This window comes from Heliconius melpomene, chromosome 3 (genome assembly GCF_056956725.1).
Source record: "Heliconius melpomene rosina isolate 202511_hmr_F chromosome 3, ASM5695672v1, whole genome shotgun sequence".
NCBI lineage: Eukaryota > Metazoa > Arthropoda > Insecta > Lepidoptera > Nymphalidae > Heliconius > Heliconius melpomene.
The window spans coordinates 10,523,427-10,548,781 of NC_140391.1; the positions used below are offsets into that span (position 1 = coordinate 10,523,427).

At 33.4% G+C, this 25,355-nt stretch overlaps 3 protein-coding genes and 1 long non-coding RNA gene across 5 annotated transcripts in view; 1 reads left to right on the plus strand and 3 right to left on the minus strand.

Annotated features, from left to right (window-relative positions):
• Positions 1–12,762, plus strand: part of LOC146540183 (uncharacterized) — a 28,321-nt gene extending 15,559 nt beyond the window's left edge. The window contains exons 6-17 of one of the 2 annotated variants that reach the window (XM_085207699.1): positions 6,474–6,599; positions 7,306–7,449; positions 7,691–7,798; positions 8,088–8,335; positions 8,614–8,833; positions 9,305–9,375; positions 9,453–9,917; positions 10,332–10,731; positions 11,336–11,438; positions 11,661–12,242; positions 12,377–12,504; positions 12,608–12,762. In XM_085207699.1, the coding sequence (XP_085063825.1) occupies positions 6,474–6,599; positions 7,306–7,449; positions 7,691–7,798; positions 8,088–8,335; positions 8,614–8,833; positions 9,305–9,375; positions 9,453–9,917; positions 10,332–10,731; positions 11,336–11,438; positions 11,661–12,242; positions 12,377–12,504; positions 12,608–12,738 (2,726 nt within the window). In that variant the 3' untranslated portion in view covers positions 12,739–12,762. The remainder of the gene's footprint in view (positions 1–6,473; positions 6,600–7,305; positions 7,450–7,690; positions 7,799–8,087; positions 8,336–8,613; positions 8,834–9,304; positions 9,376–9,452; positions 9,918–10,331; positions 10,732–11,335; positions 11,439–11,660; positions 12,243–12,376; positions 12,505–12,607) is intronic. The other variant, XM_085207700.1, reaches the window with a different exon arrangement.
• Positions 255–2,669, minus strand: LOC146540185 (uncharacterized). The gene is made up of 4 exons (XR_014879488.1): positions 2,197–2,669; positions 1,378–1,478; positions 671–749; positions 255–480 (listed from the first exon to the last, which is right to left on the minus strand). It is a non-coding gene; the product is annotated as an uncharacterized LOC146540185 (long non-coding RNA).
• On the minus strand, positions 3,461–6,478 carry LOC146540186 (uncharacterized). Its single transcript, XM_085207923.1, has 5 exons — positions 5,271–6,478; positions 4,796–5,043; positions 4,329–4,471; positions 3,891–4,039; positions 3,461–3,769 (listed from the first exon to the last, which is right to left on the minus strand). The coding sequence occupies exons 1-5, from the start codon at positions 5,322–5,324 to the stop codon at positions 3,461–3,463; spliced, it is 903 nt and encodes a 300-aa protein (XP_085064049.1). The 5' UTR covers positions 5,325–6,478.
• Positions 12,763–13,178: 416 nt separating the features above from the next.
• Positions 13,179–25,355, minus strand: part of LOC146540187 (protogenin A-like) — a 93,577-nt gene continuing 81,400 nt past the window's right edge. Inside the window, exons 15-24 of the mRNA XM_085207986.1 lie at positions 25,129–25,275; positions 24,544–24,677; positions 23,947–24,110; positions 23,325–23,430; positions 22,824–22,972; positions 22,175–22,307; positions 21,166–21,262; positions 20,576–20,636; positions 20,143–20,241; positions 13,179–19,805 (exon numbers count right to left, since the gene is read on the minus strand). Of these exons, the coding sequence (XP_085064112.1) occupies positions 19,524–19,805; positions 20,143–20,241; positions 20,576–20,636; positions 21,166–21,262; positions 22,175–22,307; positions 22,824–22,972; positions 23,325–23,430; positions 23,947–24,110; positions 24,544–24,677; positions 25,129–25,275 (1,372 nt within the window). The 3' untranslated portion in view covers positions 13,179–19,523. The remainder of the gene's footprint in view (positions 19,806–20,142; positions 20,242–20,575; positions 20,637–21,165; positions 21,263–22,174; positions 22,308–22,823; positions 22,973–23,324; positions 23,431–23,946; positions 24,111–24,543; positions 24,678–25,128; positions 25,276–25,355) is intronic.

Sequence of the window (25,355 nt, forward strand, 5' to 3'; positions counted from 1 at the left end):
ATTTTTTTTTATTTTACAAACAGGTATTATAAAAATATTATGGACTAATCAATCTCATTTATGAAGAAACAAAACATGATAGAATAAAAAATTTATAGTTTTGACTCCGACTTTTTCTTGCAGCATGGTCTTGAACATTTGCAATTCAATTGTTTCTCCTCTGTTTGCTCCTACAGTAAAAATATTATTATTATTATATTTATTTCTAATGAAATTCTATATTTCCTTACAATAATTGTAGAAATGCGGCCGTGGTGCACTGGCACGGGGCTTGCACGAGATTTAAGTTTAAACGAAAACCCTAGGACTCCTCCTCTCCTCCTCTTCTCCTACTCTCTCTGCTCTCTACCCTGCTTTATGCGGGATACAGCGTGTAGCTAAAAAGGGAGTCGATAATGAAATATAACTTACAGCATTATCTGAACAACTGATGGTTCGACATAAATCATTGCGATCCATTGCATTCAACATCCCATAGAACTGTAACGTTATAACATAATTTTTATGTATTAGAAATAATATAGTTAAAAAATACAGAAATTTCTAATTCAGATTAGATAAATTTGGTCATTAGGTCCCTTTAATGTGTTAAATATATATTTTTTACTTTATAAGTATAATAATTATAAATTCAGATTTACAATGACGAAGAATCGAATTCACAACTTACTTTATATTTTAGCTCGTACAGCACATTTTGAATCGTGCAAAACAATTGCTCTGCTAGTTCCTTCACAGTGTTTCCAATTCTGAAATATTATTATATTAATGTTTTAATTGCAGAGAAAATTTGATAAAGTTTCCACACATTATTATTTTTAGTTCAAGTTAGAACTAGGTTCCCAGGTCCCACCCCTGTCTGCACTCCATTCCCGTTAAGACACTCCCACCTTGCGCCGAATTCTAGAGGCATTGGGTCTCGAGTGGAGGAAGTCAACCCTGCACTTTGCTTCGTTGCCAGTGCGAGAAGATTAAAATATTATAGGTATATTCATTTCCTCTAGTGGGAACCCACAACCTGCCGCGTTAATACACGTTTCACGCTTGTGCCCCTTCACCACGGCTTATGTTTTATTCCTCTTAAATAAAAACGAAGCATTTTTTATTTCTATTTTTCAATAAGCATATATCACCGGATATATGCGACACCCAATACTTCACATAACCAAATCGAGAGTAGCAGAGACAACGGAGCGTCAAACGCCTCGATCTCTGCTTGCGTCTCGCGCCTCGTCCACTCCGGGGAGTCCTCATCAACATCGACACTGTGCTTTCGAAATCTCCCCCTGACTCTCAGAGCTTTCACTCTGCTTTCATTAATACTTTTTTGTCATAATCAATATATCAATAGTCTCATATAATATAGAAGAACCTTACTTTATAGAAGCTTTGTATATATCGCAAAGACAACAGAATCCCAGTACCTTCCCCTCGCATTCAGGATTACACTCTACGGCAGGGTCACCCAGCGGCAGGTACTGAAAAATAATTATATTAATGGTTTAATGGCGTAGGTGGGATATCGCGGATTCAAAGTTTGATAACTATTTTCGTTTAATAAATATTAGAGGACATCTTGGTACAATATCTACGCAAAAGACCGTGCAAAGTGGAGTAGGTTGAGTAGGAGGGCAGACCCTGGCAATAGCCGGGATTAATGCCTGGAGGAAGAAGATCTTGGTACAATATCAGACAATTACTTATTTTCATTTCCCCGCACTTACATTTAACACAAATTGTGTAGTGTGGATAAAACTAAGTTCCGTACTAGCTATAAATATTTATAAAAACGGAAAAAAATAATGTATGTTGTAATCCCCTTTAATGTTCATTAGTAATAAATCATTTGTGTAAATTTCAAGTGTTTAACTATCACGGTTCATGAGATACTGCCTTGTGACAGGCGCACAGACAGACTCGTTCTATCCTGATAGCTAATAAAAATGTGTACGTTATTTATACAAATCAATTTTTAATTAGTTACCATATTGTGATATCCATCGCGCTTATATTTTAAAGACCTATAGATATTATCTCAGTCTTTTTGCTTATTTTACCTATTGCGAGATATGAGAGAATATTAAAAACGGCCTATTTATATTGTATTACAAATTCAAATTATTTATTAATAAATTTAATATAAAAGTAAAAGTACAAATAACTAGGCTAATATATTTATAACTAAAAAAATCTCACCAAAATAAATACAGCAAGTAACGCAAATAAAATACTTTTAGTGACACACAGTAGGGGGCAAGATGTTCCTGAAATATTTTTTTTTATTATTTACAATTTTTTGAGGCCTTCGTTGCGCAGGTTCGATCCCCACTCGAAGGAATGAATTATTATTTATTATAATTATTATTTCTTCGCTTTGACGCTAAAACAACTGCCTGGCGTTGAGTTCCGCCACTCAACAAGCAATGCTTCAAAAAATTGGCAGAAAGTGGGAAACGGAGTGTCTTAACATTAGGTTTCCTCTGCCTACGATGATACAAGAAAATTATTATTTCCACGCGTCCGTAGACAAAGTTCGGCGTAGAGCTCCACTACTCTACATGTAATATCTCGAAAAAAACGGTATGTAAATGAAAAACATCAAATTATTTACCTCGCGAGTTATAAAATATGTCCATATTAAAAGCCTTTAGCGGTGGGTTTTAGATTATTGTTCAAAACTTTTCTAACATATTTAAAAAAATAACTTCTAATTCAAGAAATTTAAATTTAATTTAATTAACGAAAAATTTACATGTAAACTTGAAATTTTAATGACAATAAAGTCATTCTTACTGTTGGTTTCGATAGATAATAAAAGATATGACACTTCTAGTATTTTTAGTATTTAATCTGCGTATATATCTTAAAGACTTTTAAATAGAAACAAAGGTATATAATTATGTATTTATAATGTTGAGTTTGATTTATAAGTATTGATTTGTTAACGTGACGCCGTTTCCCACGTATAGCAGACAGGGCAGGGACACGAAGTTTCCCAGGTATCGTCCAATTTTCAAAGCATTGATTAACACATGTAGTGTTGAGTGATGCAACTCGACACCACGCTCTTTACCACAGCTGAATAAAAATAATACATATTTCATTCCCCCTGAGTGGAATCAAACTCACTGCTTACAGTCAGACCGCTGTGACAGCTTAATATTTCACTTTTAATTTAACATTAAATATTTTCGTTTCCTCGCATTTGGTAAGGAGGCAAACCGCGGCGTCAGGTTCCGCCATTTAACACGAAACGCCTTCAGTATTCGGTGGAAAATGAGAAACAGAATCGTTTTAATGGACGGAATGTCTTAGAGCTAGGTTTCCAAGTTCCTTCTGCCTACCGTGCTATGTGCGGAATGCATCGTGAATTTTATAAAAATTTGTCTCTACGTAAATTATATAAAGTAAAAACAAGAATAATATATAGAAACATATGTATTTATACAATCATTATTATTTATTCGTCCTTTTCCTTCGCTTTTGGACATTTATCAATACAAATGGCACCTTTTTCATTGCATCTCGAACAATTTCTGGAACTTTCGTTAGACAATTTACTTTGACTTTCGGAAATTAAAGTTTTTGAGGTTTTCGAAGTTCCCGGTTCGATTTCCCAATTTATATCAGATTTCTTACTAAATGTGATCGATCTTGAAGGTTTCACATTAAAAATGGCCTTGTTAGATTTTTTAAGTTCATCCTTAAACTTTTGGCTAAAATCGGTACTTTTACTTGGACCTAAGCCATTTGGTGATATTTGTATTAGCTAGAAGAAAAAAGATTCAATGAAAAACAAAGATAGTTAACCTAAATGTCATTAATAAATAAATTACTTCGCCAAAGAGGGGAACGTAACGTATATAGGTATGTCAACGTAATTAACGTACAAGATATTCAAATACGTTTGAGAACTGAGTGCCGAGTGGACCTGCCTTATGTACTTTTAGAATTAAGACTATGAAAGTACCTGTGGCTGTGTCTGGCTCGCCTCTGCGTTTAACATCACTTGTTCTATATATCCATAGAGATCTCCCAACTACGCAAAATAACATTTATGTAATACAAATAATAAATATTATAAACCTAGAGAGAGACAGAGAGTTTGTTAGGATGAACGAGTTAATCTCGGGCAGGGGTCAGAACTATCTCGGACACTTAGAATGTTTCTTGAGACATGTTCGCAATTCCATCAATTATTTATTTCCGTTTGAATACACGGGCGAAGCCGCAAATGGTTGTGGGTACGATTCTAATTAGGAGAATAATTATATATAACTAAAATATTAATATTTTACCGCGGGATTCCGTCATTTAATATAAGATGCCTTTATAATTAACATTGATGACTATAAACAAATAAGCATTATTACGTACGTTACACCTACTTACTGTTCTAACAATGTCACAATAAAAATCCGACAATATTTCTATGCATTGAGAGTAAATGTTTCTGGCTGGACGACAGGTCCTGAAATATTTGACGACACATAAAAAAATGAATTAAAGTTTGGTCTATGGACGCTCCCGTATATACAAATATATTTAAAGTAATACATCATCTGTGAAAATTTAGCTGTCAAATTATCACGGTTACATACAGACAATAAGATAGGGCAAATACAATAAGATAGGGCAAATAAAGTCCCAATTTACTCTTTTTGTATGGAACCCTAAAAAAATAGTTAATAATGGATAATTAAAAGTTGAGATAGTCTTAACACTAGGTACCCTCTGCCCACCTTGTTATATTCGGGATACAACAGGAACCTTAAAAAATGAAACGTATACTCACTTTAAAACCTTCTCTAAAAGAGAACAAGGACATGTTTCACATATACATTCACCAGGCAACCTCATATAACCCAGTGCTTCACGGGCCTCTGCAACGCTCTCCGGTTTCACTATACTTGCCGGGTCAATCAAACCGCTCAGTGCGTGGAAGCCACTATGCTGGTTCTCTCTGCACGACAACCTGCAGGTGCCAGTCCAGATTTCTTGGATCGCTGACGTTGTGGCTGAGAATTGTCTGTTGTGATTTGTCTGAAACACGATTGAAAATCTTATTTTATGTATACCTAACCAGTCAACTTTCTTTGTGTAGAGTGAAAGGTGAAAAATCCCGTAGCACTTAAATCCCATATTTATTCTCTTAATCAAATTATACCCTAAAATACCTCAGATATTTCGGTTATTTACCAATTTGAAGTTAGGTGATAAAGTAGGTCACAGAGTGAAGGTAAAAAAAAAGAAACAATACATATACTCACATATGCATAAAAAATTGAAAGACCTACAAATATTAATATAATGTTAAAAACCATTTGCTATTTTACAGATTTTTTAAGTATGGTTATTCTTTGGATTTGATGCGGAGAAATAAAGCTGTTCAAGTCATTTTTTATAGATTTGATATCCAGAATATATTGAGACATTCATTAATGACTTCATCATTATCATTTGAGCATTAGCCAATAGCTAATGATATAATATATATTGTTGTGTTTTAATATAACATTAAGGATTTAAAATAAAAAATTTACTATTTTTTAAAGTCCTTGTAAATATGGACCTTGACAGATAAGCGTCAAGAGTCACATAATGCCAATTTATACTGTCATTAAATATTTTTATTGTTTTATAAAAACTTCTTTTACTTGGATTGCAGCGTTATGGAAGTGTGAGCTGGGCTGTTTGTTTTAATTATTTATCATTTCTCCACTCTGTTAGACAAAGGTACACACCATACGATACTCTCTGGTCGTAATACGCAAAAAAAGGCCGCTTCACGCTTTATCCCGCATGTAAGGGTAAATAGACGCAAGCTAGTTTTAACACACTTTTTTCTTCACTTTCTGAACAATTTTCGAAACTTCGTGTGTTGAGAGCCCAATCAAAATCCGATTTCCGGTGGTGGTGGTGGAGGTGAAGCCCCAGTGGTCCGGGAAACTCGACCGGGGTCTACGTTAGCGTGACATAAAATGAAGGGAACACGCGAGTGAATTACTATTCGTCAACGAGTTGAAGAACTAAAATGTTTATTTCACTTCAACTATGTAGAGATAATATTTTGAGAAGCTAAGAGACTGTTACTTATAAAAACTTGCATATTCCATATTCCACACCAACTTGGTAGATACCAAATTGGGACAACCAAATAAATACTTAATAAATTATTTTTTACTTTTTTTTTCGAAAACTATTTAAGTGGTGGTTGTAAAGTAGTCGCATTCTAAATTTCCGTAGTTAGAACTAATCTTCACTCAATTATAGTTTTTTAGTTTTGGGAATGTGGTAGGAATACCTGGGTGCCTTCAAAACGCGTGTCTATCACCACCTTAAAGGCCGGAAGAGCACCTGTAGCTTCTCTATTGTTATAAGGGGTCGTGGGCGACGGTGATCACATACCGTCAAGTGATCCGAACGCTTGTTTTCCTTATTCTTTCAAAAAAAAAAAAACATATTTATTCCAGATACAGAAGGCATAAGCAGTGGGTGCGAGGCAAGTGGTGTGCGAGAGGAGATAGCCAGAGACTACGCGGCGTTACAGTCGCGTCTACGCAGGGAGTTCTCTGATAGACGGGAGAAGATGTATGCAGGTATTTTTATTTTTTTATAGCTCTACGCTATATCTATTCTCTTTGGGAACCTAGTGCTATGACACTTCGTTTCCATTAAGACTTCACTCGACTACGACTCACTTTCGGTTGAATTTTGGAGGCATTGCGTGTTGGGTTTGATGCTGTGAGGGGGAATTAAATCCACAAGTTGGCTGCTGACCCACAAGCTGTCGCGATTACTAACGAACAGCTGGACCCTTTTCTACTTCAATTTCTGAGTACTGTTAATGTTTTAATCAGTAGATACGAGACTTAATGCTGCATTTTGTAACTAATCTTATGAAAATAACCCATTCGTTGCGTCATGACGATCTCCGTTACTTTTAAGCAATCGACGAAAAGATGAGAGAAAAGATAAGTAATATATTTTATAATAAGTGATTTCAAAATTTACGCAAAGAAAAAACAAAATATTTGATTTATTAAGAAAATAAAAAAAAACCAGCTTACCCGCACACATCAGGGTACCTAGTATTAAGACATTCCGTTCTTCGCTTTCCGCCGCATCGTTCAAGGCATTGTATGTTGAGTGGCGGAACTCAACGCCAGGCTTTTCCCTTGGTGTCAGAGCGAAGTAATTCATTCCCTCGAGTGGCGCTCAAACTCACAACCGTCACCTTACAGTCACACCCTTGTGCCCCTGCGCCGCGACGGCCACGAAATATTCTTTTTTTTTTTCATATAGCTTCCAGACCAGTAGCAACCGAGGAGCAACTTTCAGCAGACTTTCATAAAAAGTTGACAGAATGGCAACGAATGAAGGGCGTAAAACAACCGCCGCCGGTGCCCAATCGACAGGACCTGAGCGACGATTTTCTCAAGAGATGGGGTATCTATTTTTATATTTTATGTTTTGCAGAGTAACCACATATATTGCACATAATATATTTCTTTTATTCTCTGCTTTTGAAGCAAAAGATGCAATAAAAAATAGATTGTTTTGCTTACGAAAATGTCAATCTAAACATAGAAAATAAGTAGACTGGATTTTATTATAATTTATAATTTTTTTTTTCTTTAGCTTGCTCATATATAGATAAAGTTAGACTAATTTATTTAATTTGTTAAAGATGCATGGAAAAGGATGAAAGAAACGAACTCAGTACCAGCGTGGGAGGAAGAAGCTAAGCCTGACGAGGTGTTAGTACAGACCTCTACAGGACTTTTTAAGTTTCAAGGTATTTAAAAAAAACCTCACGCTTTGTTGCGCATAATAGGCCAAACGAGTCACTTCTCCTACTTCCTGTCGAAATTTCTGGACATTGTATTTTGGAATGCGGGAATTGATTCGTCTACCAGAACCGAAAAATGAAAATTAGTCAAATATAACAGCTCCCTGAAGTGGGATACAACCCGAACAAAACACAAATATCATAAACTTCCCCAAACATTAAAATTGATAGGTTCCATTTAAAATATTTATTTCCTTCTTTAGTAGTAGTATATAAAATTATAACAACCTTATAGGCATATCACGGTCATTCACCCGCAAACTCCACGAATGGGAAAAATCTAGAGGTATAGCGCCGGAAGCATCCACATCAGCTTTACTCCGAGCAGCGCGTGCAAAAGTGAAGTTACCCACCACTCAATTAACTAGAACTCAATCTGACGGTAGTGTAGCGCCGTCCGCTGGATCTGGAAGAGTACACGCTTCAAGTCTCAGTGTTAATGATGCTGATGATTTCGATTCTGAATATGAAAGGGAACATTCTGTAAGTAATATATTTGTTTTTACTTTTTGTTATTTATCGTGATGAATTCTTGCGCCAGTTGGCTTGAAAATTCAGTGAAATTAACAGTTATTGAAATAGGATACGTCAGAGATAATTTTTATAGTTAGTTTCTCCGTTCTTAATACCAAAACGTTTTGCCACTCAACATGCAATTAAATGGACAATAAAATGCTTAGGAATTAGTTTTTTAACAATAATCAAATTCCTAACACAGTGTTCTAAATGCATATTTATATAATAATAGTTAATAATTCCAGCTCGACGGCGCAGATGAATGCGACAACACAAATCCTCGAGAAGCAGTTCTAGTAGAAGTAGAGGCTGAAGAGATCTGTACAGCTGCACCTCTAATGGCCGTCTCTCCTAGACATACGCCACAAAAACCAATATACACTTATGGACAAGCCGAAGCTAGGCATTTATGTGAAACAAATTCTACAATCACTGGTACTGCAGTTCTACAGAATAATGGGGCTGGTAAGATAATGTTTTAAGATTAAGTGAAGAATAGCAATACAATACAATCTCACTAATTCAAAGCTTAGATAGATTTAAAAACCTAAGACTTAGATATGAGACAAAGTTTTTAAACAATTTGTTTGAAAAACAATATAATATAAGAAGATAATTTTTATTTAATCCAATCAGTTAATAGTGAAATACGTAATAGTTGTCACGTATTGAGTACAGTTATGACCTGTACATGATTAATAAAATTAATTAAAACTGTTAAAAAAAATAAACTAAAGTTAAGTAAATTCATGAAAAATATTAAATAAAGAAACAATTTAGTAGTCGAAACAATACTAGAATCCAGCACCCTCTGGACCTTAAACCCTGCTATCTTCGGGATAATTTTTTTTTTTTTATTTAACAATCCAAAAACTTATAATATTTTGAGTTCACCGCTTGTAATTTCAATAATATTAATAGTTACAATTTCCACAGTTGTACTTTCAGATGCGCGCAACATAAAATCTAAGGAACACGCTGCAATCAAATCGAAGTCACGCGAACAGGTACCACAGTTCGATTACTTTTACAATATTTTATTTTATATTAAAATTATTAATAATATATTGATCATATATTTTAGCTAATACAAGAAAAGAATAGAGTGAAAATTGTTAGACAGCCAAGTATAGAAGAAGATGCCAAATTTATAAGAAAAACGATTGAAGAAATCGAGAGAAGTTCCAATCGTTTTAAGGAACATAAAATAGAATTTCAATGTCAAGACAATTTTTATGATAAACAGAGTCCTTCCACCAGCAAAAGTGCGAGTATAAAAAATTTAAAGCAATTCGATAACTTCAAAGAAGCAAAAAATGGTAGTGACGAAGCAAATGATGCTAAAAGAAAAGATTTAGATAAGAATAATGGTAAAAAGAAAACTAAATCTCGTGCTAGGCTAGAAAGAGAACAGTCAAAGCCATCTGAGAGTGACACTGAACCTGAAGTGGACACTGTGACTGTAGAAATTCCTAGAAGAAGGAAAAGACCCAGAAGACCATCAGAAAAGCCTCGAACTCCGCCACTACATTCAGATTCTGATGAAGAGGTATTATTGATTTCGATTAAAAAAAATAATTGTAATTGCTATCACTTTGGGGGAATGATTATTATTTTTAAACTATATGTATATGCTCACGATTATGGACAAAGCAATACGTAATATTTAAAAAAAATACACAGAAAATGAAACACGTCGTATCTTAAGATCACTAGCTATTTTTATTCTGCCAAGGCAGAGTAGGCAGTGGAAAAGAATAAAACTGATTTTATTATATTGTTTGTGTTTTAGTTCACAATTCGGATTGTCTTATTTTTTCTATTTAAATATAAATTTTTATTTTTTATAAATTGGCCATTCGTAATGTATTGTGTATTTGTTCTCGTTTTGAATAATATCTTTTACCCATCTTTTAGTCAATACTTAATTTGATTTCATTAATTGTAATAAATATATTGACAGGTATTTGTTCTAAAACTGAAGGCACCCGAAAAACGCGACATATCTCCTGAAGTTATCGTAAAAACGACAAGGAAAATATTTTCACCAGTTGTTAGAAGTGGTGAATCTATTCCTACAGCTGTGATACCAGTAGATGTCGAAGACTTAGATGAAGTAAGACCAGTACCGAGTCGCAAATCTGAATTAAGAACTGAAGATTGTAATAAGAAGAAGAATTTTTCTAAAGAATTTCATAGTAAATCCAAAGGTTCTGGAGATTTACAAGATGATGAACAAAAACATAGAAGTAGGCCTCCTCTTCCAACGTCTCCTTCATCTCAAAGAAAACCCCCGCCAAAAGAAACAGCGCCGTCTATTAGGATTATGATTCAACGGTACAATAAGAAAATAAACGAAGAAGGTAATATCTTCAGACGATTTAGTGTCAGCTGGTTATATAGTAGATAGTCTGCAATTGAAAATTCTCAAGGCCCGTTGTGTAGCCCGTCGTGGCGCATAGGCACCATGTGTAACTGTAAGTGTGACTGAAGTAATCGGATGGTTGTGGGTTCGATCCCCTCCCAGGAAATGAAATATTTATTTACATACGAGTACATATTTTCATTTCTTCGCTCTGATGCCGAGGCAAAGCATGGCGTATAGTTACACCACTCAACAATACCTTCAGAATTCGGCGGAAAGAACGAAGTGTCTAGCGTGAATATATATAATGGGGAGGCAGTCGGAAGGCAGCAGTCGAGTCTAACTCTTAAGTACTACGGTACCAATAAATATAATGCTCATAAAGACTCATACCAAATGTAAAATAAATAAAAATAATTCACGATCACAACTATAAACGATTCAACAACTGACACATCACCCGCCGAAGCATTACTTATTAAATAACATTTTTAAAGGTGTTTGAAATATCAGTTACAAGGTTCATTTCAAAATGTTAAATTTTACTCCAGCTCCAGTGTTTAACATTCAATTTCAAGCAAACAGATTCAATATTTTATCAGGTCCTCCATCAGGCGCTAGCAGTGGTACAACTTCCCCCGCATGGCGATCCCCCAAATCTGAGAGAAGGCGGCCTCCTGATATGCCCATGGGTGTTAATATAAGGTGAGTTTATAAGAAGGATATTTTATATAAGAACTATTATAGAAACAGCCGCGCTTTGTCGGGAAAGCGGGAAAATGAAAAGAATTTAAATTTAATAATTAGATTTAATTTACTTTCTCTGTAATAAGACTATGTATATTTTTCAAGCTATGAATGACATGTAATAGATATAGTTTAAGTTATAATGTAAACTTTTTAAAAGTATCTCCATTTCAATTATAGAAATAACCCATTCTTAGAAAGAGAAGTTCAAAAATCAGCAAGTGCATCCCAATTGTCAAGACGAGAGCAATCAGCTGAAAAGACCCTGACTACATTACCAGAAATATATGATGGTGTGCTAAAATCACATAGCGCTAATGCATTACACCCAAAAGACCATCCGAAAGAACATCCAAAAAACGAAAAGATAAGAAATACAAAACCTTTTGTAAGTAGACCCAAAATAGAAGATAGTCAAGAAACAATTCAAAATTCTACAGCAAGTACTGATACTATAGTGCCTGTAATACAAGACAATTTTGGATTTCAAAAAACTGAACAAAATTTCCCTCTGCCAATTTTAAGGCAACAATCAGAAGTGATTATACCAACTTTATCACGTTTCATGGCTGAAAATCCTGGTTATTTTGAAAGATCACTATCGGCTGTAGAATCTGGTCCATCGAAAGAGAGTGAAGTAACTGCCAAGCTATCAGAGAGAGCGGAAAGAATAAGGGCAGCGAGAGAGAAGTTTTTATCGTCTACTACTCCTATGAGACGGGAAGGTACTAGTTCTGCTAGTGATCTGAGGCCAGTTGATAGGTGAGTAGTGTTTTTTTATTACGAAGTATTATTTAAGATTATTTGGGCAGAATTAGTGACGTTTCCATTTTATAATAGAGAATAATTGATGTTTTATTATATCTCGATATAAAAAAATGTTATTTTATTTCCAGATCTAGTCGTATAAGCTGTGAGAGTGACGCCGCAGAGAGTCAAGTCACTCCCGAATCGTCACTGGGACGCAGTATGTCCACCGGTATGGTCAATGTGGAGAGAGATGCTTGGCAGAGAGTTGCTGAAGGTAATTATTATTGATAACTCCGGGCTATTGTGTATAGTAGAATGGAGTTTGCAATTTAGATACATGATATGATTCAAAATACAAACAAATATTTGTATTCCAGGGCCACGCAGAGAAAGACCTAAGTCTAGATTCAGCCTGGCGCGCCTAGCCGCCAAGTTACGACGGAAAGATGAAAGTGCTGTGTCCCGTCTCTGCCGCCAAAGTTTACTCGTACAATTGAGGAAACAGTAAATAAATATATATTATGAAATAAAATTTGCTTTTATTACTGCTACTTTCAAGATATTTAAATTCTAACAACAGAAATAAATTGTAATATGTATACTACTGTGAATAGGAGAATGTTAAAAAGTGATTCAGTTAAATTTAAGATTGATTTGATCGGTGACATGTCACTTTTCACAATGATTGAGAATGCGATTTCCATCATCACAAGTGACATGTGTGGCTGTGAGATCAAACGTGTGATGATTTGTGAATGTGTTTTGAAATAAGAAACTCCACATTCTTACAAGTGTCAATGCAATGGAAATCCCTAATACATTCTTTGTTTTCCTCGTATTCGATCAATTTTTCGTAATATTTAGCATTTTTAAAACATGAAAAACACGGAGAATAACCATTGACGCATTAAAATATGAGGAGAGAAAGGGACAAAGGCAAATAGAATAAAAGTCACGATAGCGTTTATTCTCAAATGTAATATCATGTTGAATGTCGACAACATCAGCAACACCAGCAACACCAGTGTGGGCACACTCAATATCATGGTAACAATAGTCACCATATCAAAATGTCAGCTCCGAACTTAATTATAATTTAACTTTATCATAAAAAACACTACGATCATTTATCAATTAGTAATATAAGACTCAAGAGAACACTTAAAAACGACGTTAGTGGGTAATTTGGTTGAGGTAGATTCAATAATTTACATCTAATTTACGGATATTGGGAATATACATACGAGATTGAAGAAATTTTGAGAAAAGTATAGACGTCTGTCTATGATGAAGAATAGTATCCTACGGGTATACGGGTTACGGGTTCTGTTTTTTCAATTGAGATACGGTATCCTAAAAAAAAGTAAATTCCCTCTTGTGTATTTTAAATGAAATAGGACATAATTGAGATTCTTAATCTATTATAATTATTATATAATATAGAAGATTCATAAGTTTCAAAAGTTGGTCAATTTTCAAAATGTCAATTTTTGCAATTTTCAGTGCTTTGTTTTCAGTCGTTACTCTAATATTTATATCCCCAAACACCGTTTACAATAATCTTACATTAAATTTACACTTAACTGGAATATTTTGATTTTAACATTAGATTTTTTAGAGAAATTTATTAAGTGTCGGGCTGCACTTGTGATGGATATATGTTAAACTCCCATGTGAGCCAGTCTTTTTGATATTTTTTTTCATTTGTGTGGCTAGACTAAGCGGCCTTGGACTCTAACCAATATACAACATTAGAATAAACGGAAAACGGAAAATAAATGATATTCTTTTGGTAGGTACAAAATGTTATAGAGTTAAGTGTTTTTAAATAGAAAAAGGTTACTAAATGACATAGATTTTCTTAACAAATCTATGATTTGTAACTAATTTCATTAATAATTTCACTATATAGCCATTTCCATGTCATAACTTCTTTACCAACTTCAGGAAATCAGTCTTCATGTCACTTGAAAATCCAAAAAATAATATAAACAACAATCGAAATATCCCAGCCAAGGTAATTGACTTAAGCGAGACTCATTTATGAGTCGCAATAAGGTATTAATAATATAATACACAACAACTTCTTAACTTTTCTACAATCAGAGTGACTTGTGGCATATTTTTTTCAATCGTAGCGAGGTTTTGAGCATATTTCCGTTTTTATAAAGTGAATATATTGTGAACGGAGTATCTTAGCACTAGGTTCTCTTTGCCTAACTTAAAACATGTTATATCATATGAAAAAACATGATTTTGAAGCAGATGATTTTTTCATGACTTTTTCATGAAATGTCATAATATTAATTACAGGCCATATTAACTTTCTTAATGTTTAATGTGTGAAAAAAGCCTAAATGTAGGCAAAAATTTTTATGAAGATCTCATCTCACACCTACAAAGCCACAAATCACCCATTCAAATCATTCGCGTACCAAAAAAAGAACAACAAATAAAATATACAAGCAAATTACGAAAAAAAAATATTCCTGTAAACTCAAGAAAGGTATACGAACATAAATTAAATAAATACAATAACTAAAGTGTGACAGAAAACAATGGACGCTTCTTTGTAAGTACAGTACCTTGGTATCTAACGAGAGAAAAAAAATATAATAAATCTATCTTTCTATTTATATACAATAACAATTACATAATATCGGTCAGTTACTATTGCTTTGATATGCTATATAATATAAAAAAGTATAAAATTTTAATTTAATCTGGCAACACTATCAAAAAATTTAGTTTTTTTAAATTATTTCGATAGTGTTACCAGTTTAATTATAAAACAGTAAACTAAAGTATCTGGTATGAAAAAACTATTGCAGTCATAGTGGAATGTGTGGTTTATAAAATGCTATTGATAAAATATAAATGGAATGGAATAATCGTAACGTTATCGTTTCCTATAAAGGACATTTTTAAAGATAGACAGCGCTGTATCTATTTAAAAGGTTGAGCTTATAGTTATAACAAGGGATTGTTAAAGTAAGGTTTAATTACGTAATTTCTTTACTTTCAGGTTATAAATTATGTTTGTGTATATTAACAGCGCCATCTAGCTCCCGCCATGCTAAAAACTCTTCTGTGCCTACCCTCTTGAGTCGTTAACAATTATAAAATATTGCAAAATGAGATTCGAAATAATTATTTTCAGAGGCACGTATATCAGGCTTTATGTTCGAAATTCACTCCAAGGACGGACAAAGCCACACGAAAGTAATCTGTACATTGAAAATCAATATCAACATTACGTTTTGAATGTTAAACTATATTTTTCGTTTCTATTCAACTTATTCTATCGCAATCTTTGCTTCGGTTAAAGATGGTAAGCTATTTAAATATTTACATAATTATTTAAATATTTTATTTCGTTGAAAACTTTAATAAACTACACAGGGATTCAAACACTAGCGATTGGTATCAAAAAATAGTTTTAACCTAAGCAAAGATTGGAGCGAGTACAGTCAACCATCTGATAAATTTAAGAAATTTCTACAAGAATCTGTTAACATTTTCTTATTTGTTAAGTATTTTTGAAAATTAATTATTTATGTATTATAATTTTTGAAAAAGTTTTGTTGACTGTACTTGTAATGTCAGCGCAACATAAAAACAATTGTACGTAATTCAGGTATCTGCTGTCATGAATTCAGAGAAAAATATAAACGAAACTATGCGACGGTCAAAGTGTTAAGGGTCAGACGAACAAGTCAAACTTGTAATTATAATAAGATAAGAATAAAATTATTTAAATTATATTAAATAATAAACCAGAAATATTTTTTACAATTTTTTTCTCATATTATAGAAACTACCCTTTGCTTTATGTGCACGATAGTGCGTTAACCAAGTCCATTAGAAAATTCTTTGACCGGCAAAGCTTTAAAGACAATCGTAATACATAAAGATAGCAAAAAATAAACTTATTTAAAAGTGAAAAATCATAACCATACAAATACAATATGATTATTTATGTACAAAAAATGATTGAAAATAAACACAACCTCGAGTGAACTTGTGAACATGCTAGTGACAATATATACATAACCTATGCTTAAATTAATTACGTGTCTACGTTTTTTACGTTTCAGTATTGCCAAAAAAATGCAAATTATAAAAATTATTATAATACTTCGAAATGAAAAACTTAACGTATTCACTGAAAATAAAAATATTATAAATAAAATATTACGTATTTGGTACATTACATAAATATTTCCTCCAGGACAATTAATCCTGTCAAATTTGCTTTACAGTCACTTTTGCTCGACTTCGATTGTTTTAATGATTAAATAAAAATTAAGTATTACTCGCATTAAGTAGAAACACATTAACTTCAAGAAATTGATATACTGCTCAACTTACGTTTGGCTAAAATTGGACCGTCGGACGATCTTTTAATTTTAGTAACATTCAAAACAGGAGTATCCAACAAATAATATTATACATTTCATTTTATGTTCTTTAAGCATACGTTTTAATCAATATTATAAATAAAATATGATAATGGATAAAATATTAAGATTATTAAAAAAAAGGGGTTGTAAGTAGAAATATTTTGCAGTGACGATAGCAGCAAAATTCAATACACTTGTAACACCAGAAACATTATGTCATAATAATATAAGCACATAAATACATGAAATATATATAAGAAATACAAACACCAGCTTGACTCATCTTGCCATAGATGTCGAAATCGAAGCGTAAGACCCTGTGATAAAAACCTAGCGTCGAAGATAAGATTGTAGACTTTTACAATCTAACACTAGTCCTAGGCTATATACTTTAACTTAGTGTAATTGAAAATTCAGGTACTTAGTCGGCGATTCATTTCTTTTTTAATTACAATTTAAACTGAGTTTATATTTCATATTTAATTATATATTTACAAATGTTTTGTTGGTGTTTTAAAAAGACACATTGCAAATATTGTGTTTGGGAAACGGAAATTCTAAAAAATCTATTAAGTGTAAATTATAGTACGTATGTATGTTTGTTACAATAATTAGTTTAGTTAATTTGTCCTTTTAAAACACTAAGCTTATACGAAATACGTGTTACATATAAATTGTACCTAGGTGCTTCCCGTCTATATATTTATTTATGTATATATAAACCCATAACGAAATCAAATATTCTGCGAGATTTTTTGCACTATTATTTCATTTTATCATATTATAGTTTTAAATTCTATTGTACAGTAAAACATTAAATATTCACATCCCCAATATAATTATTGTATAATTTTGAATCAACGCTATTTATCTATGTTTCTCGCAAAATATTTCAAAATGTTGTCATAATATAGAAGAAAAAAAACAAACGTACGCGTGATTTAAAATTAATCGCGAATTAAACCGTGTGCGTATCAAAGAAGTTGTTGTAAAAGACCCTAAAACTAAAAGTATTTGAAATATGTAATCAGAAAAATCAGGAAAAAATCTTATGTAGCTAGAATAAATAAAAAAAACACACACAACCAATCCACAAGTCTCGGTTGCAACCACTTCGATGGGAAGAAACTTAAAATTGATTCAACGATAAAAATCGCAACATCTAAAAGAAACTTACAACGAATAAAATGAGGTAGATATAACATTGTGATATGGAATAAACAACGAACTCGATATTACGTCGGTTAAATAGTAAAGTGACGTTATTCAAAAAACACAAAAGTTCATTTGTTTGTTAGCTCCATTCTGTATCTCTTACATATAGCGGGAATATTTGCTTTAAAAATTTACGTCTTTAGTCCATATAAAAGAATATTGATGGTATACATCCTAGCAATGCAAATAATTCAATCATAAATCCATGCATATTATACTCGGTTGAACTAAAAATCATTATTTTTAAAAATGTTGAAATATATCAACTTTTCTATTTAACCAACGATTTGTTTTTATTTCTGAAAAAACGCCAAGTCCAATAGAAAATTAAGAATCTTCTAACATTTGTTGTAATTATAACGACTTACTATATTGAAATATATATGTTTTATAAACTATTTCATGCATTTTATATGTTATATACATAATAATATCAGTAGTTCGTTGTAATATATTTTTTTGTAGTTTTTTTTTAGTTATAAACTTTTTTGCAAATATTTTATTTTTAATCTATCTAAATTTTTTAAACTGTTTAGTTTTTTGTAATGTGAACAATGCAATGGCGTGATTATAATTGCTAGTAAAACTTCAACAAGTATATATAGTACTAATAATTAAAAATATGTAAAAAATGTGCGTTAATTAAAAAGAATCGTACTGTATAAATGTATGTATGTATATATTGGAATGTAAATTATGAAGGTAACTGATAGCTTCTAAGGCTTAAAAGGCTGTCTATGAAGAAAAAAACTGAAATAAATATTTTTGTTCCTTTTAACATCAATAAATAATATGATTTATAGATAATTAACTGTTTTGGATAGCGTTTTGGTCGTATTTTGTACACTCATGTCTATTAAACGTATATAAATTTGATTTTGGTTCACTATTTGCAGGCACTGGAATTCTTTATATTTATATGTATGTATATATTTAAAGACGCGGTTTTAGATTTCTCATGTAGCTATAATATTATTAAACAATAATGAACATACATTCGAAGTCATGAAATTAAATGTTTCTTACAAATTTGTTAGTAAAATTGATACGAGAGGTGTCAAAATAAAATTTTCATACGAAATTATAAAAGTCATTTTGTTAAAAAAAGTAGCTTGCTCCTATTAGGACAATAATTTCTACAATTACCATAATAATTATAAGTAGAATAAAAAAAGATCATTCAATTGTATTGCAAAATATATAAAACTATTTATATATCAATGATTGAGCAATAATATTATAAATATATGAGATATCTAATCAAATGACCATCAATAATATAATATCCGCCGTAACCTTATTGTCTCGCTTATAATCTCAGGCCGATGCTATACAAACGCCATAAAACGGCTGTAAAAAATCTATATAGTATGTACACTCTGTAATATGACATTTACACATCGCGAGAATAACCACTACCACGATCTATTACTTTTGTGAAAACTAAACACGATACCCGTATAAAACAATAGGTTTTAACTCAGCCTTTTAACGTAATGTCTATTAGGAACAAAGGTTATCCTCGCGACTACCATCCGTGATTACAAAACAAACGAAATCCTGTAAAAAAATCTCAACCTACTCTCAAATATTAAACTTCGCTATCAATCCGTTATCAATGGGGTCCAAACGCCTATACCCCTTGTAGTTTTAGAAACTGACGCCATATTGTATTTCAACCGTTGGGCTGTAGAGTGGGCTGAATTTTGCTGTTAGCTAACTGAAATGTGTTTCTAATTAATTCTGAATTCATATTGTCGTCTGGCAATTTGTTATTGGTTAAATTTTGGTTAGACTCGTATTCAGGTCGTCTGGAAGTATCTAGAAGGTTGTATGTGGTGTCTTCGAGGACGGTTTCGGTTGTCGTGTCGTGGTCGTTACGTGACATGTCAAACGCCTCGTACGGTTGCGGCTCGTATCGACGACCCTTTTTCATTCTGCCGTTTGGTGTTTTAGACTGGAAATTAGAAGAATAAAAGCAAATAAGATTTTGAATGTTGAAATATATATAAATTCCATCTTACTTATGAGACTTTGCGTGTCGAGTGGAGCTACTCAACGACTTACTTTATGGTCCAGAACGGAGAAACAAAAGTAATATGTGTGTACATGTATTTGAATCTTTCCTTCGAACAGGATCTAATCCACAATCGTTGCGTTTCGCGAGTCAGGCGTCGTCGCGTTTTTAAAAAAATTGTAAAAAAAATATTTTTTTTACAATTTTTTTCTAAACTAAACCTCGTATATTATTAGGCATAAGCAAAGACAATCATATTTAAAACATAAGTACTCACAGCAGGATTCTCAGTAATATGCACGTGGCCATTTAATAGCGGTTCTCCAGCACCCGCGGAACTTAACCCCGCACCCCCGTTGGCCGTCACTCTTATCACCTGTCATAACATCTGATATTTTATTATATGTATACTAGTGTGATATTATATAGTCGTCAAATGCTTTGTAGAAGTTTATAAGAGGTAAATTAAAGAAAGCCGCGCGTTGTCTTAGTACCAGAAAGGGGAAATGAAATTAATATTTTATACTCTCTAGTGGGTATCAAACCCACAATCAATGGCGATAGAGTAAGTTACAATATAGCTTCACAGTTTAGTAAATACTTAATTATGTATTTTAAATATAAACTTTTAATTAACCGGGAATTGAATATACAACCTTTTTAATTAATATTTTTTCTTGACACTTAATTAGTTTGTATCTATTACCTACCGTCATTTCAGAACCATCTTCTTCTCCCCCTTCAGACGTCCCGACGTGACTTCTACGTGACCTGAAATATAATTCAAATAATAATTAAATGTTATTTATATATTAAATTGTTACGGCGGCGTTGACTTAACACACAATGCCTCCAGAATGCGGCGGAAAGTGGGGAAGGGAAGTGTCTTACTGAGAACGGAATGTCTTAACACTAGGTTCCCATGTTGCTTCTGTTTTCCCCTGCTATGTGTAGCGCGAAGCTGAAAAAATTTTTACGTGAGCACAAAACTTCTTTGAACTGAAAACTAATGAAATAATTATAAATAATGAAAACTCTAGAATGATAAGCAAAAAGAAAAATTTCTCCAAAAAAAACATTCAAAGCGCCGTAGATATACGTCATTCGGCCGGGGACAGGACTAAATATGCGAAATTGACTGCCAACCTTCACTAGATAGAGAGGCACTATATGAAGAAGAAGAATAAAGTCTCCAAGTGTATATCGAACTCACAACTTTTATATGGCTATTATCATATTTTACTAAGCCCCATAACGTCACCCACAGTATGTCTCATGTCTTTTAAATGTTTACACACACCTGTCTGGTGTCCTGTTGGCTTTTCTCCGTCTCCATACGCATAAAGCTCCGCCAGCTAAAGCACAGAGTGCACAGGCGCCGCATCCAACGCCTAGCCCTAGAAAGTGAATTTTGAATGTTTAAAAGAGATAAAAAGAAGCTGTTGTGGCGTAGAAGTGTGTGATTGTAAATGAGATGGTTGTGCGTTTGATTCCCACTCGAGGAAATGAAATATTGAATATTTCCCTTTTTGCCGGGAAAGCGCGGCGTTGATTTCAGCCACTCAACACGCAATGCCTCCAAAATTCGGTGGAAAATGAGGAACGGAACACTCCGTGAGACTGCAGAGGGAATCTCTTGTTGTCTGCCTTCACTGATTTGTGCGGGTTACAGCGTGAAGTCACACTACGCCAGATTTTTATTCATTTTCTTTATTTAGCACCCATAAAGCATTATATTATTACAATTATTATGTAATTAGCGGACGCGCGCAGCTTTGCCTGCTTATTTGTACCCTTAGGGTTGATTCATAATAAACCATAAAACACATGTTCAATTAAATATTTTTAAGAGTCTAAATTTCAAACTTTATAAAAATCGGAGGCGATTTAAAGATATTTCCATACAAACTTTCAAACCCTTATTTGCACCCTTAGGGAGTGTATTTTAAAAAACCATGAAACACGTATTCAATGAAATCTATTTAAGTCTCTGAATTTCAAATTTTATAAAAATCAGTGGCGATTTAAAAAAATATCCATTCAAACTTTTAACTCCTATTTCACCCCTTTAGGGTTAAAATTTTTCAATATCCCTTCTTAGTGGATGTCCATACTACGAAAGTAAACATCTGTCCAAATTTCACGTTTCTACGCACAGCGGTTACGGCTGTAGAAACGTGCGTCTTACCTCAGTCAGTGAGGACAAGTCCTTTTATATATATATATATATAGATAATATAATTCTTTAACCTTTCACCATGTGTTTAAATAATAATACCATATGTTTTAAGATATTAAAATATACATACCAAGATAATAATAATAATTGTCATCATCCAAGCCGGGTGGTCGGGGAGGGATGGTCAGCACCTGCTGTCTCCGACCCCCACCTATTGGTGTTACCATTACATATAATGGCAGACTTGCATCTAAGTTGTTCAACTGAAAAAATATTCAAAAGTATTTATTGAATCACATATTCAGGCCGTTATGGCCCGGTGGCACAAGGGAGTGAAATATAAACGTATAATACTATAAACGCGACCGTTGTGAGTTCGATTCCCACTCGGGGAAAGGTATAATACTTAATATTTTAATTTTCTTACTCTAGTAACGAGAAAAAGCGCGGCGCTGGGTTCCACCATTCAACACACAATGTCCCAGAAATTAGTGGAAAATGGGGAACCGGAGTCTCTTAATGGGTAAGGAGTGTCTTAACACTAGGTTCCCGAGTTCTCTTTGCCCTACCATGCTAGACTGTGGGTACGATCCCCATAAAGGAGAATTATATTTCAAATTATTTAATTTCTCTGCTCTGGTAAAACATGCCGTGGCGTTAAGTTCCACCAATCAACACACAATATCTTGAAAATTTTTAAAAAGTAGCGAACGGAGTGTTTGAAACGAGATTCCATCAGCAGAATACATCGTGATCGTAAAGCGTGAAAATATTTTCACCTCTATCTCAGGTTCAGTAACATTGACGGTTCTCCAATTGTCTAAAGGCTGGGTGATGTTTTGGGCATAACGCACAGTTCTTGCTCCGGGTCCGTTCCACCATACCGACACTCCGGTTGTTGTATATACGTATTTTAAGTCTTTTGGCTCTGGAAGAAAAAATAAGATAATTAAAGATAAGTTCCATACTTTATTTTTTATATTGAAATATTTGTTAATGATAAGAAAAATCATAAGATACTTTAGCGAACAATAATATTTTTGTCTAGCTATGTTTACAAGAAAGCAAATAGCAATAAACATAATTAAAGACATATTATGCAGTCAGTATCTGTTGGGTATGATCTATCTCCCAGGCACGAGGTTCCGTACCTCAAAAGGACAAAACAGAACCCTTATATGATCGCTTTTTTTGATAAGAAACTGAAATTACTTGATAGTACTGCTGTTCTAGGTAGATTAGGACACTAATAGGTACTAAAATACACTTAAATAACTCACCTAATTCTTTAATTTGTGCGGGAATGTTCATTATGGGACTATACTCGACAGGGTTGTAGCCGGTCACCATCACAAACATCTGATCTGTTGGATCGACGTCGGTTATCTGAAAATAATGTTTTTTGTACTTAATTACAAGTTGCAGAGAGATAAATCCTTTCCCCACTTTCCGCTGAATTCTGGAGGTATTGAGTGATGGAACTCTACGCAAGCTTTGCCCTGTTCCGAGAGTGAGAAAATAATACATATTAAAATATTTAATTTCCTTCTTTCCGATCTCACAACGTGTCGGGTGTACAGTCGAACACAAAAGTGTCTTAATAGTATGTTTTCTCTAAATAATAATGATAATAGTAATCAGGAAGCCATTTGACCGGTTGCGGGTTCAATCCCACTCGAGGAAGTGAAATATTTATTTACATTTATATTTTCATTTCTCCGCTCTGGTGTCGAGGCAAAACGCGGCTTTCAGTTCCGGCCACGCAACCTACAATGCCTCCAGAAATCATTGGAAAGTGGGGAACGGAGTGTCTTAACACAAGATTCCCTCTGCCTACCCTGCTGTGTACGGAATACAGCATAAAGCTGATTTATTTACTTTTCTAGTAATAATAATACTCACAAGCACAATATTCCCAGTAGTGTTAACAGCCGCCCACTGTTCAACAGGCAGTTTGAGTTGCGCGCTGTGTCGGACAGTGTACGTCGCCGGGGAACCGCTCCAAGACACGCGTAGTGTTGTTGCATTGAGAAACTTATGGGTTAGGTTTCGGAAGCGGTAGGGACCTGGAGCAAGCATCAATTAAAAATCATGTTAAAATTGATACAATAAAAAAATTAAAACTATGGTATACACCTACAACTCTTTATTGGTTTAAATACCTAATTCTCCTATGTTTAAACCTCTTTATTGGTTAAAAGTAATCTATTTCAAAATTATAAGTTTTTTTTTAATTATATTAATTTTTTTGCAAAGCAGAGTAGGCAGAAGGAAACTAGTGTTAAAACCCTTCGTTTTAATTAATACACTTTCGTTCCCCTCTTTTGGAGGCATTGCGTGTTAAGTGGCGAAATTCGACGCCGCGCTTTGTCTCCTTACCATAGCGAGGAAATGAAAGTATAAATATTCCATTTCCTCAAAATATATGTAACAACAAGGGTGTGACTGTTACCGCGACTCGTCGAACGTACTGTAACTTATATTAATTTTAATAAATACCTTCTGGTTGAGTGGTAATACGATAAGGAGCAGAGAAAGCCCCGCCCAGAGTGAACATCGGGAGTCGAACCTGTACCCGCACTTCATATTCGGTGTCCGGTTCAACTCCTTCTATCGTTGTGGATGTTTTATAGCTAGACAAAGATTGAATTGATTAAGATTTTCTCTTACAAGTAAAATATAATTTTATGTAATTATTTTAATAAAATTATTAATTTTATAAAAATGAAATTTCGTATTTTTATAAAATATTGTATTTATCTAATTATGCCTTCTACGTACAATAATTATGGGCTTGAATATTAAGCAAAACAAGCCTCTTTTCAGCCTCACGCTATATCCTACATAGCAGGGTAAATAGAGGGAACCTGGGAACCTAGTGTTAAGAACCCATTCCCATTAACCCTACTGTGTGCAGCGTGAAACTGTAAAACTAAAAATTTTGAAAACTCTCTACCAAAAATATCACTAACTCACTTAGGAGGTTAAAAAACAAACCTTATAAAATAATATAAGATTTCTATTAGATTAGATAAGGTTAATGTTTACTCTTTCTTTCTATAAAGTAAAGTAGATATGCAATACCTCTCCTGACAATCCTCATTCCCGTTAACCCTCCTCCAGCACACAATATACATGTAATCTGACGCGTCTTCGCATCTCCACTTCAGTGAGAAGCTGTGATCTCCAACATCTGTTACTTCCAGATCTTGAGGCACTGGATTTATCATCCTGTAAATAAAAATATATTATCTATATAGATAAAATCGAAAGGTCACTCACTCATCACGAAATCTCAGAAACTACAAGTG

Excerpts from the sequence above, each read along its gene's own strand:
- LOC146540186 (XM_085207923.1), bottom strand. The coding sequence starts at position 5,324 with ATGGTTTTTAACATTATATTAATATTTGTAGGTCTTTCAATTTTTTAT. Across the intron at positions 5,044-5,270 it reads TTTCAATTTTTTATGCATAT|ACAAATCACAACAGACAATT; the intron begins GTGAGTATATGT and ends ATCGTGTTTCAG. Across the intron at positions 4,472-4,795 it reads CTTTTAGAGAAGGTTTTAAA|GACCTGTCGTCCAGCCAGAA; the intron begins GTGAGTATACGT and ends CAAATATTTCAG.